This window comes from Octopus sinensis, linkage group LG22 (assembly GCF_006345805.1).
Source record: "Octopus sinensis linkage group LG22, ASM634580v1, whole genome shotgun sequence".
Taxonomy (NCBI): Eukaryota; Metazoa; Mollusca; class Cephalopoda; order Octopoda; family Octopodidae; genus Octopus; species Octopus sinensis.
The window spans coordinates 6,508,282-6,520,939 of record NC_043018.1 but is presented as its reverse complement, the minus strand read 5'-3'; the positions used below and the strand labels follow the sequence as shown (position 1 = coordinate 6,520,939).

At 39.3% G+C, this 12,658-nt stretch overlaps 1 protein-coding gene across 18 annotated transcripts in view; it reads right to left on the bottom strand.

The window, feature by feature from the left end:
* Positions 1-7,459: 7,459 nt before the first annotated feature.
* LOC115223185 (serine/arginine repetitive matrix protein 2-like) overlaps positions 7,460-12,658 on the bottom strand; it is a 93,517-nt gene continuing 88,318 nt past the window's right edge. For 4 of the 18 annotated variants that reach the window (XM_036512260.1, XM_036512265.1, XM_029793629.2 and 1 more), the window contains one exon: positions 7,460-12,010. In XM_036512260.1, coding sequence (XP_036368153.1) covers positions 8,152-12,010 — 3,859 coding nt within the window. In that variant the 3' untranslated portion in view covers positions 7,460-8,151. The remainder of the gene's footprint in view (positions 12,011-12,658) is intronic. The other 14 variants (XM_036512271.1, XM_036512275.1, XM_036512272.1 and 11 more) reach the window with 14 other exon arrangements.

Below are 12,658 nucleotides of genomic sequence, written 5' to 3'. Positions count from 1 at the left end.
GGTAGTATCGGTTGATACAAAATACCTGAGTTCAAATCCAACCAAAGCAAAGAGCGGTTTTTTTTTTAGTGGAGATCGATAAGATAAACTACCAGCATAGTACTGGCATCGATGTGATCCACTAAAGCGATTCCGAAATACTTGATAAAAAATTGTCCTCAAATTACAAAGACTTATTGTTAATCTGGATTGAACAGCCATCTCCCAACTTGAAAATGCTATCAAATTCTGAAGATTTTGCAAGACAAAAGGAATATTCTTTCGGTTTGCTGGAACATGAAGCATAGGCGTAGGAGTGGCTGTGTGGTAAGTAGCTTGCTTACGAATCACATAGTTCCGGGTTCAGTCCCACTGTGTGGCACCTTAGGTAAGTGTCTTCTATTATAGCCTCGGGCCGACCAAAGCCTTGTGAGTGGATTTGGTAGACGGAAACTGAAAGAAGCCCGTCGTATATATGTATATATATATATATATATATATATATATATATGTATGTGCGTGTTTGTGTGCCTGTGTTTGTCCCCCCAACATCGCTTGACAACTGATGCTTGTGTGTTTATGTCCCCGTAACTTAGCGGTTCGGCAAAAAAGAGACCGATAAAATAAGTACTGGGCTTACAAAGAATAAGTCCTGGGGTCGATTTGATCGACTAAAGGTGGTGCTCCAGCATGGCCACAGTCACATGACTGAAACAAGTAAAGAGTATGTTGTCATCAGTTATTTCTAAGTGACTGGAGAGATTGCAGGAGGCGGGAGCAGTAAAAATGGCAGAATGTGTTCTGGAAGAATGATTACAGCAAAGAGAATAACGATAATAACAACAAATAAAAATAAATGCATAAATAGATAAAAAAAAAAAAAAGAAGACAAAATGGCAATATTGGATAAAATATTTTATTACTGTTGCCGATGTTATTAATAAGAGGTTTTGAATTTGGGTGATAAATCTGTGAGAAACATGAACACTACAACGCCTAGTCTTGTTGTTATAAAAAGAATGAGGTGAAGAACTTGTCTGCTTTTAAACATTTGTGCATGTACATGTTCATACATATACATACATATATATATATTTAATGTAGGATAAACATTTTTCGAAAAAAATTTTATCAATTTTATCAGCATATTAAAAATACCTTTAAAGGTTAAATTATAAACAACCTATAAATAAGGGCAAACGAAAAACATTCTAATGCCAAATATTTCCGAAAATTGGACCTAATGTCCATTTACCATAAAATTTTTGTCCAGTACGCACGCTACTCGAAAAAGGTCGACAGAAATGTCTAAAAAATTCCATTAATACCATATCGGACCGATATGTATCACTCATGAAGGGAGGGTTCTTTTTGAACTAACCCTGAAATCAGTCCGATATGGTAACAATGGAATTTTTTAGAGATTTCTGTTGACCCTTTTCGAGTAGCATGCGTACTGGACAAAAATTATATGGTTATGGACATTATGTCCAATTTTTTGCATATTTGGCATTAGAATTTTTTTCGTTTGCCCTTATTTATAAGTTGTATATATATATATAATACATACAAATGTTCATGTGTATGTGTGTATATGCATGAATACATATGCACATGCATATATATAGATATGTTTGAGTGTGTGTGTGTGTGTATATATATATATATATATAGAAATATATTATGCACACATACATCAATGTATATATTTAGTTCCTAGCTCCAAGTGGAAAGCAAAAAAATTATTTTTAAATAATAAAAACAAATGCAAACAATGAAGTTTCTGAATAAAAAAAATATAACTTATCCGTAAATGCACACACACACACACACATATATATATACACACATCATGTATATATATGTATTTATGCATGTAAATACACATTATATATATATATATTTATGCATGTATATACACATTATATGTATATATATATTTATGTATGTATGTATACACACATTATATATATATATATATATATTTATGCATGTATATACGCATTATATATATATTTATGCATGTATATACGCATCATATATATATGTCTATGCATGTATATACACATATATGCATGTATATACACATATATGCATGTATATACGCATTATATATATATTTATGCATGTATATACGCATTATATATATATATATATATTTATGCATGTATATACGCATCATATATATATGTCTATGCATGTATATACACATATATGCATGTATATACGCATTATATATATATTTATGCATGTATATACGCATTATATATATATATATATATAACGTGTGTGTGTATGTGTGCTATCATATAAGAAAGAAAAACCAAATGAGAGCTGTATCCCTTTCACAGGTACAAAGTTTTCCATCAGTATTAAGATAACAAACCGTATCATGTCCACACACCAAAGCCAACTCAGACTTTCTGTTCACATCACAAAACACTACGTCCTCAAGGAGCAAAATTTGTATTTTGTGACATCCCCAAAATACAGGAGGACCACGTTTATTATCAGAAACACTGATTGCTCACAGCATTTGGTGACCATATATAAGTACCATGAGAGTATGAAAGTACTGTTATAAAGGTACATTTCGTAACAATACCTACATGAAGGGATACTAGAGTTTCGTACCCTGTCAACCCCATTCAGGTGTAAATAGCTTCCATGGGGTACAGAATACAATTGCTCTAGTTATCAATGGAGAATCGGGTGTAACACTGTGCACAGTTCACCTTGGCTCTAAGTAGAAGTATGTTTCACTGAACTACTCATGTGGCACTTATCTGCTGTTTGCTAGCCTACATGGTAAGACAGAAGGATGGCAGTAGCTGGTTCATTGTATGCTGTATATGAGGAGGTACCCAAGAGTAACTGGAAACATTCTCTCTAGTATAAGCCTGTTGTAGTTCAGGCTTTTGCCACTAGAAGCCACTTTATGTGATTCTCAGGCATCAGTCTGCCGACCGGTCATAGGGCGGGGATCTATTGTCATGGGGCGAGTCTTTGTTTTGCTGCGATGGCCGAATTGAAGGAACAGCATGCTTCCAAGAAATTATGTTTCTTGTTGGGAAAAAATGACTGCCGAAACAGTTGTCATGCCTCTAACAGCTTAAAGTTTACGAGTGGTTTTCAGGCTTTAGGAATAGTCATTTGCCATTTGAAGACCAACCTCATTCAGGATGACTGTCAACCTCCCAAAAGAATGAAAATTCACAAACAGATCTTGGAGGAACATCACCAAACCATAGACAAACTCGTTGATATGACTGGTGTATCCCAGAGTTCCTGCCAACGAATTTTCAGTGAGGAATTGCAAATGAAAAAAGTTGCAGCAAAATTTGTGCCTTGCTTGCTCATGGGAAATCAAAACTAGTCCATGTGAAACAACAGTTGGAAATTGATCCAGACCTTTTTTTTGAAGGTCATTACTGGTGATGAAAACTGGTGCTATGGAATTTGTAGATGTGGAAGAGGTGAAGTAAGAAAAAAAAAATTACCAAAGCATAAAAAGACATCACTTCGCAAAGGTTCCAGCACGGCTTGGAACAGTGGAAAGCGCGTCCGGACCCAATGCACTGCTTCACATGGAGAGTACTTTGAAGGTGATAAAAGTGTAAACACGTAAAACGATATGGACAAAATAATACTGCAAAATTCCAGTTTCTTTTGGATACCCCCTCGTTTCTGTGAGCCTATTTACATATGTATCTGCCAATATATACGCATATATGTCTATGAGTATGTATATACATACATATGTATATATACACATACATATGTATATACATACATACATATGTATATACATACATACATATGTATATACATACATATACATATGTATATACATACATATACATATGTATATATACATACATACATATATATATACATACTTTTATATATATATATATATATATATATACATACACACACACACTAACTTCGTGAATAACAGACATGAAGCAAAGCGGTTGTCGTAAGTCAAGCAGAGTTACGTCCCTTACCCAAGAATGGCAGAGACATCCTGGCTGCTGTACTTCGTGTATTATTGAGCGCATGCCCCCAAGTGTTCAGCAGAGCGAATGATACACTGTATTTTATATGTAAGTATGCGGTGGTGGTTGTGGTGGTGGTAGAGGTAAAGTAGTACCGAGTGGAAGGAACACATGGATTAGACGACAAAATAAGCAATAAAAAAAAAATTCAAATTCAAAAACTTTAACCAAAGCAGAAAGATTGGTATTAATGCGTAGGGGTATATGTGTATATATACATATTCAAACTCATACAGACGTACATATATACATACATGTATGCGTATGCAAATGTGTGTGTTACATATATGCATGTATATATATGTATGTATTGGAAGGTTTGGACATGATGTATAGGTGTAATATATTAGAAGAAATGAGGTAAGAAGAAGATCGGATGGTTTATATTTACAGATATTTATTTATATATTACATTTTTTATATATATATATCACTTAGATCATTAGCGCTTTCTCCCATTCAGTTTGATTTGAAAACCCCACTAGAATGGGTGAAAGCGCTAATGATCTAAGTGATATGATATATATATAAAAAATGTAATATATAAATAAATATCTGTAAATATAAACCATCCGATCTTCTGATTACCTCATTTCTTCTAATATATGTATGTATATATATATATATGTGTGTGTGTGTGTATATATATATATATATATATATATATATATTATATATATATATATGTATGTATGTATACATGTATATATATATGTGTATATGTATATATATGTGTGTGTGTGTATATATATATATACACACACACACACATATACATATAGGGTTGGCCAAACGTTTGCTGTTTTCCCTTTGCGCATGTGTACTCGTTTAATATACCCAACGCTGTTTGCTTTCCTTTCCTTATGGGCATGCACACTCAAGAGATACCCGACACACTAACATAGTTCAACACGAACTCGCGACAGGACAGACTGTATTTTGCTTTGGTTCTCCATTTCCAGGTTGATCTCAAGCACGCAAACACGATCGATATGTCATGCGCAAAATCAACGGGAACCTTCAGGAAGACGTGCTGTGTACAGAGAGGAGAGGATGCTGTTATGGAATGTTGTGTGATGGAAATGGTTTGCAAGATTTTGATGGGGAAATTTTTCCATTGAAAATGCAAATCATTCTGGCTGGCCAACTAAGATTAACAGCAACAAAGAAGTTACCCAAGACCAAGTCCTGTTCTATGACGAGGTTCATCACAGATATTCTCTAAATATTCAAATCAAGTGTTGAAAGCCATCTACATTGACTTGGTTATGTCTGCAGGCTTGATGTTTGAGTTCCACACCCATTGGATGAGGAGGATGGAGCCCAACAAATGGCCATCAGTGATTTGTAGCAGATGCATAAATAAACGATCCCGTTTTTGAAGAGAATGGCATTCGGGGAGGAAAAATGGATCGTGTAGAACAACGTGAAGTAAAAGTGTGGTGAACAACTACAAACAACCTCCAAGCAGTACTTGACTGAAAAGAACGTTATGCTGTCAATCTGGTGGGAATGGATGGGTGTTCTCTTTTACAATCTTCTTCCCACAAACCAGACCATCAATTCAGATGTGTACTGTGACCAGCGCCACAAATTAAACATAACAATCCACCAGAAGCATCCGGAATTTATTGATCATAAAGGTATTTGTCTTCCATCACAACAATGCCAGATGGCTCACTTCTTTGCAGACGTTGAGGGCTGGTTTGGCTTGGAAGTTTTCTCACACTTGCCAATATTTGCCCAACCTAGCACCTTCAGATTTCCACATTTTTCGGTTTTTTTGAAATTTACTGAATGGACAGACTTCCATCTCTGACATGGATCTAAAAAACTTCACCCAAGTAGAGTTCTTGACCAGTAAAGACAGGAAACTCTTTGAGCAGCAAACAATGGACTCGCCCACAAACGAGCAGAAGAAATTATATCACTGATTAAATATATTGCTTAACGCTTAAAATTTACGTCTAATTTTCCCTCAAAAAAAGACAGATTAACATTTTGGCTCAACCTCATATATGTAGGAATGTATGTATGTGTATGTGTGTGCACATATATGCAAATACACATGTGCACATACACACACATATATATATATATATATATATATACAAGTATACATGTTCACATACATATATGTACACACACACACGTATATAAAAATATATATATGTACACATACACATATATACAAATACATATATGTGTGAGTATATGTGTATATATGATTTGCTTTAGTGATCATGTCAATGGTATTAATGTAGTTAATGTTGTCAATGATAGTGGTGGCATCAGTAGTAGTAGTAGTAGTGGTGGTGGTTGGTGGTAGTTGTGGTAGTAGTGTTAGTAATGACAACAGCAAGGAAGAGAATAAATGGTAACAATGATGAAAACTTTCTCGTAGCCGTTCCTTGTTTTTGTTTCGGTTGCCCAGGATACTTCCTTCCCCCCTCCCTCCCCGCAAAAATGGGAGAGAAAAAAAAAGAAAAAGAAAGAAACACCAAAAAAAAAAAAAAGTTTTTTTCATAAAAATGTCTTTCTGGCGCATTCTGATGATATCCACACGTGTGTGAAATGCCGAAATGGCCAGCAGGCACCATTTCAAGAGGAGATATGAGAAGGCGAGCAGAGAGAGGTGGAGGGCGAAAAAAAAACAAAAAAAAGACAGGCAGACCCTAAAGCTGGCTGGGGGGTGAGGGGCCTCAAAACTCCCTCATCACTCAGGGATGTTTATTGTTAAAGGATGCTGCAATGTAAATTGAGGAAGGAATAATGAGTATAGTGAAGTATACACACAGCTTGCTGTGTGTATAATGTTTCTGTGTCTAAAAAAATGCATGTATTTACGTGGCTGAGTACATCGTGTCTGTACGTACACGTTGAGGTGTAACTGTATAATAATCGTATGTGCGCTTAAGTGCGTGCATGTGAGCAAATATGCTTGACCATGTTGGAGTATGCATGTTTGTACATGTTGAGATGTGACTGTATTCATAATTGTATGCGAGCAAGCATGCATGTATGTGTTAAAGAATGTGTGTGTTCATGTTGAAGTATGCATGTTTGTATATGCATGCATGTGTGCACATGCTGAGATTTGACTGTATTTATAATCGTATGGGTGTTGAAGTGCATGCATGCGAGCAAGCATGCATGTGGACATGCATGTATGTGTTAAAGAATGTGTGTGTGTGTGTGTTCATGTTGAGGTGTGACCATGTTGAAGTATACATGTTTGTATATGCATACATGTGTGCACATGTTGAGATGTGACTATTTATAATTGTATGAGTGTTTTAGTGCATGCATGTGGGCATACATGTACGTGTTAATGTTTGTGTGTATGTGTGTTCATGATGAGGCGTGACCATGTTGAAGTATCCATGTTTGTGTATGCATGCATATGTGTATGTATACATCTTAAAGAATACACGCATGTGTGTGTGTGTGTGTGTGGACATGTTAAGGAGTGGCTGTATTTATATTTGTATGAGTGCATATGTGCACATGTGCATGCATGTTAGTGAGCTTTCACAAACGTATCAAACTATGAGAACTTGTATATGCATGAATGTATCCATAGGTGTATATGTTAATTCAAACGTGTATATGTGTGTGCATGTTGGTGTAACTATATCTATATTTGTATGTGCACCTAAGTGCATATGTGCATCCATGCAAGCAAGCACACGATGAACATGTCAAATTATGAATATTTGTATATGCACACATGTGCATATTTGTATACATGGGCCATGTGTGCATATGAGTATGTGCTTGTGTAGCGTGTGCACGATGGTAGTGGCCGTAGGGCATTTCATGGAGAAAGGGTAAGGAATGATGACAAATTAAACCCTACATATGTGTGCACGCACTTGCATCTAAAAATAAAAATTTTTAATTACAATAAAGAAAAGGGAGAGGAAGCTTTATGATGCAGCAGCTGCCTTGGGTCTGTCAAGTGAGAGGGACAAAAAGATAAAAATGAATTTTATGGAAATTGGTACCTCTGAGGAACAAGGCATCAGATGAGAGAGAGGGGAAGGCAGTTTCTACCAACAGCGTCTTTAGGGGAGCTGAGATGCAAAACAGCAGGGGAGCAACAGGGTTCTCAGAGGATGGTGCAGCGTAATCCGTAGCCAGAGTAATATGAGTCGTAGAGGGCCTTCGCCTCCTCATCGTTGTCAGCCATCGCCTCATCCTCGTCCATCACCTCGGTGAAGATCTTCTTTGGCGGCTCCAAGTCGTAGTCGGTAGCTTCTAGCAGCTTCTCGGCTCCTCTCTTACCCAGCACTGATTTTCTTGTCGTTGTCGTCGTCGTTGTTGTTCTTTTTGTCCTCAACGACGTTCCTGTCATTGCTGCAGCTGCCGCCGCTGCTGCTTGTCTTCTAGTCAATACCCTTCCCCCTACATCTTCCTCTTCTTCTTCTTCACCTTTGTTGTTGACTGTGATAAGGTGTTCTTTGACATATTCACAAACACCATGTTCTTTTCCTTTCTCTACATCCTCTTCAGTGAGATCTGACTCTTCAACTTTTTTCACATTATCACCATCAGCAATAGCAGCAGAGGCCTCGACATCATTCACTACACAGGAACCATCGTCTTCTTCCTCTGTGAGCAATTCCGACTCTTGTGACTCGTAGTGGACGGTTACATTTCTTTTGGATGAAACAAACTCCTCTGTATCCATAGTGATATTGGATATTTCAGCAGCACCATCATCTATCTTGTTTTCCATCTCAAGCAGGGATTCATTTTCTGTTTCAATTTGGGACTCCTGCCCAGACTCAACCTGAGACTCCACTTGGGAGTCATTCTCTGTCTCAATCTGGGACTCTTCTTCTGTCTCGACCTGGGACTCCTCTTCTGTCTCGCCCTGGGACTCTTGTTCCTCAATATAGGTCTTTTTCTCCACCACATCATGTGACTCTTCTGTTTCAACCTGCGACTCTTCTTCTGTCTCGACCTGGGACTCTTCTTCTGTCTCAGCTTGGGACTCTTGTTCCTCAACATAGGTCTTTTTCTCCACCACATCATGTGACTCTTCCTCCTCCTCTTCTTCTTCTTCTTCCTCCTCTTCTTCTTCAACATGGGTCTTTTTCTTTACCACATCAAGTGACACTTCTTCTTCAACATGGATCTTTTTCCCTACCACATCAAGTGACACTTCTTCTTCTTCAACATGTGTCTTTTTCTCCACCACATCATGTGACTCTTCTTCCACCTCATTCTCCACCTCAGCCTGGGAGTCATCTTCTGTCTCAACCTGGGACTCTTCCTCAGTGTCATGCTGGGACTCATAGTGAACACTTTTCTGATTATCAGCTTCTACCTCCTCTATCTCAGACTGCTGGGACTCATAATGAACCAGCTTATCAATGATCGACCCGTCATCCATTTCTGATTCCTGGGACTCGTAATGCACTTCTCGTGTGTCGACAACTTTTTCATCTTGCTTTTGCTCGCTTTCATCCTCTTCAACTGTTGCAGGAGTGGAGCTCTCCGTATCTTCATTGGCGGTCATTTCAACTGCTGACATTGGTTGGTCAGCCTCATCAAATCCTTTGCCAGCAGTCGTTCCTGGATGTGTGATCGTCTCCGAAATCTCTACAGTCTTGTTGTTAGCTGATGCTACAACAGCACGCTTATACTCGAACGACCTGCTCAGGGCAAATGGGGACAGGCTTGAAGCTGTCTCTCTCAGTCTACTAACGAAAGATGCTTTAGGAACCTGGGGAACATCAGGTGTGCTGGAATCCAGAGGTGAAGAAATCAGTGCGTGTTTTCTTGCCTCTGGTATCTTCCTTCTCAGTTCTTCCCCTGTATCAACTTCAGACTCAGCTGCCATGGAACCACCAACTGTTGTTGTTGTTGTGGTGGTGGTATCCGTGCTTGTGGTGGACTCAACTACTTTTGCCTTTTTCTGGCTTGGGACGAAATGCTTAAAGAGACCGGTGATTATTGTAGACATAGAAGAGCTACTGGTGGCAGTCTTTTGTGGGGGCGGTGCTGTTTTTTCCTCAGCCCCATCAACAGTAGACAAGGATTCTTCTTTTTCCTGCGTGGCCAGCACTGTTTTCTTCTTGTCGGCTTTCTTTGAAGAAGAACGCTTGTGGACTCTCTTTGTTTTGCTTCGAGACCGTGATGTTTTCTGTGACTTCTTTCCACTAGATTTCCGTCGTGATGTCTTCTCTTTGACTGCTTTGGATGGAGATCCTCTCCTAGAAGGTGTTGCTTTCCTAGTAGTACTCTTTCTCGCAGGTGTAACCTCCCTAGAAGGGGTCACCTTCTTTGGAGACGATTTTCTCGAAACGCTTGTTTCTCGAGAAGGTGTGGCCTTTCTAGTAGGAGTACCCTTTCTAGCAGGAGTACCCTTTCTAGTAGCAGTAGTCTTTCTAGCAGGAGTACCCTTTCTAGCAGGAGTTGCTTCTCTAGAAGGAGTGGCCTTTCTTGCAGGAGTACTTTCTCGAGCTGGAGAGGCAGATTTTGTAGCAGGAGAACTTTCTCGAAGTGGGGTGGCAGATTTTCTAGCAGGAGTAGCCTCTCTGACAGGAGTACTGGATTTTCTGGCAGGAGTTGCTTCCCTAGACGGAGTGGCTTTCTTTGCCTTTCTTGTGGGTGTGGCCTTCCTTGTGGGTGTGGCCTTTCTTGTGGGTGTGGCCTTTCTTGTGGGGGTGGCCTTCCTTGTGGGGGTGGCCTTTCTTGTGGGAGTAGCCTTTCTTTCTCTAGATGGAGTACCCTTTCTCGGAGTACGCGTTTTCGTAGGGGTTGCCTTTCTCACTGGAGTTGATTTCCTCGAAGTGGATTTTTTACGTGGGCCTTTTACAGAAGATTTTTGAGGAGTACCTTTACGCGAACGAGAGCCTTTTTTAGATGTTTCTTTCGTTTCAACCGAAGCGGCATCCTCATCTGGTTTGTCTGCCGCCACCTCTTCTACTTTCTTTTTACTCTTCGGCCCCAACGACCGTGATCTCCTTTCTTTCTTTACTGGAGTAACGGCTTCCACGACCAATTCCTTGTTCGGTGCACTTGCTTGTCTTTTAGGAGTGGTACTTTTCTTTGCCCCTTTTTTACTGCTTGCTTTTGCTTTCACTGGTGTCGTGCCCCTTTTCTTCTTTGAAGGTGTAGTTTTGCTGCTTTCTACAACCACTTCAACCGTTGCTACTTCTTCTGAATCAGTTTCTTGGCTTTTGGTCCTCGAAGTACTTGTCTTCCGTGTCCTGGTCGTCTTTGTCTTAGCAGCGGGAGACTTGCTTTTTCTTCCCGGCTTCTTCTTCTGTGGTGCGCTTTTCTTAGCTTTACTGGAATCATCTTGTACTTCAGGCGGGACCTCTTCTACGTCTTCTACTCCAGCGTCTTCCACTTCAGCGTCTTCCGCTTCTTCGGAAACAATATCCACAGTAACTGATTCGGATACGTTTTCGTTTTCCGCTGTCGAAACATCTTTGGACCTCTCCTTCAACGACAAACTCCTAACCAGAGACAATTTCTCTTCTTCCAGTGTCTTTGAGGGTTTCAGCACTTTTTCTTTTACGTCAGAAGTCTCCACTGTCTGCACATCAGACTTGCGCTTGCGATTCGAGTCGCGAAGGTTATTGATGATGTTGCTGATTTCTTCACTGATTGTCTCTTTCTCGCCTGCCAGTCCATCAACTGCCTGGTCATTGCCGACCAAAGCAGACATCTCCGAAGATGACTTTGTCTGCTCGACAGTTGTTACGGTGCGACTCGAGACGCTGGTCACCGTGGCAGAAGTCAACGAGCTCGTTTCAGAAAATGTCACATCCTGTTTTGTGACTGAAAACGAGACATTTGGGACTTGCTTTTGCACATACATTGATTGACGACGTAGTCGGGTCTTGACACCCGGCGGCGAAAATATCGGTTCAGAGTAAAAATCAGCGACTGGAATGGAATTGTCTTTGATGAGAGAAGTTTTCGTTGAAGAACGGGTCACAGCAGCAATACTGCAAGAAGAAAAAGAAAAAATATCATTGTTAATTTTTATGTAACACAGGTATTGGAAATAAACAAACAACTCAACAAAGAAATAAAAAAATTAGCAGGTGAATGATAGAATCAATTGATAGATAGAGGGGACGAGCTGGCAGAAACGTTAGCACGCCAGGCGAAATGCTTAGCAGTATTTTGTCTGCCGCTACGCTCTGAGTTCAAATTCCACCGAGGTCGACTTTGCCTTTCATCCTTTCGGGGTCGATTAAATAAGTACCAGTTACGCACTGGGTCAATATAATCGACTTAATCCGTTTGTTTGTCCTATCTGTGTTTAGCCCCTTGTGGGTAGTAAAGAAATAGGTACATCAGTAGAGCATCAGATACATATACTGTGTGACAATTGGCTTACACCTCTTTATATTTTGGATTCAGGAGTTCAAATTACACGCTTGATGATGAAATTGACTACACTTTACAAGATGTTGCCACAGCATGGCCACTGTTTCATGAAGTGAAATCAGGGAAAAGAATATTACTGATCAAAACTTAAAGTAGAAGCAAAAAAAGTAGAAGGCTAAACATTTTTCCAGTGGGGGGGGCCCAGTGACTGGTAAAGCGCCAATTGAACTGACTCTGGGTCATAACTGACCAATGTGTGT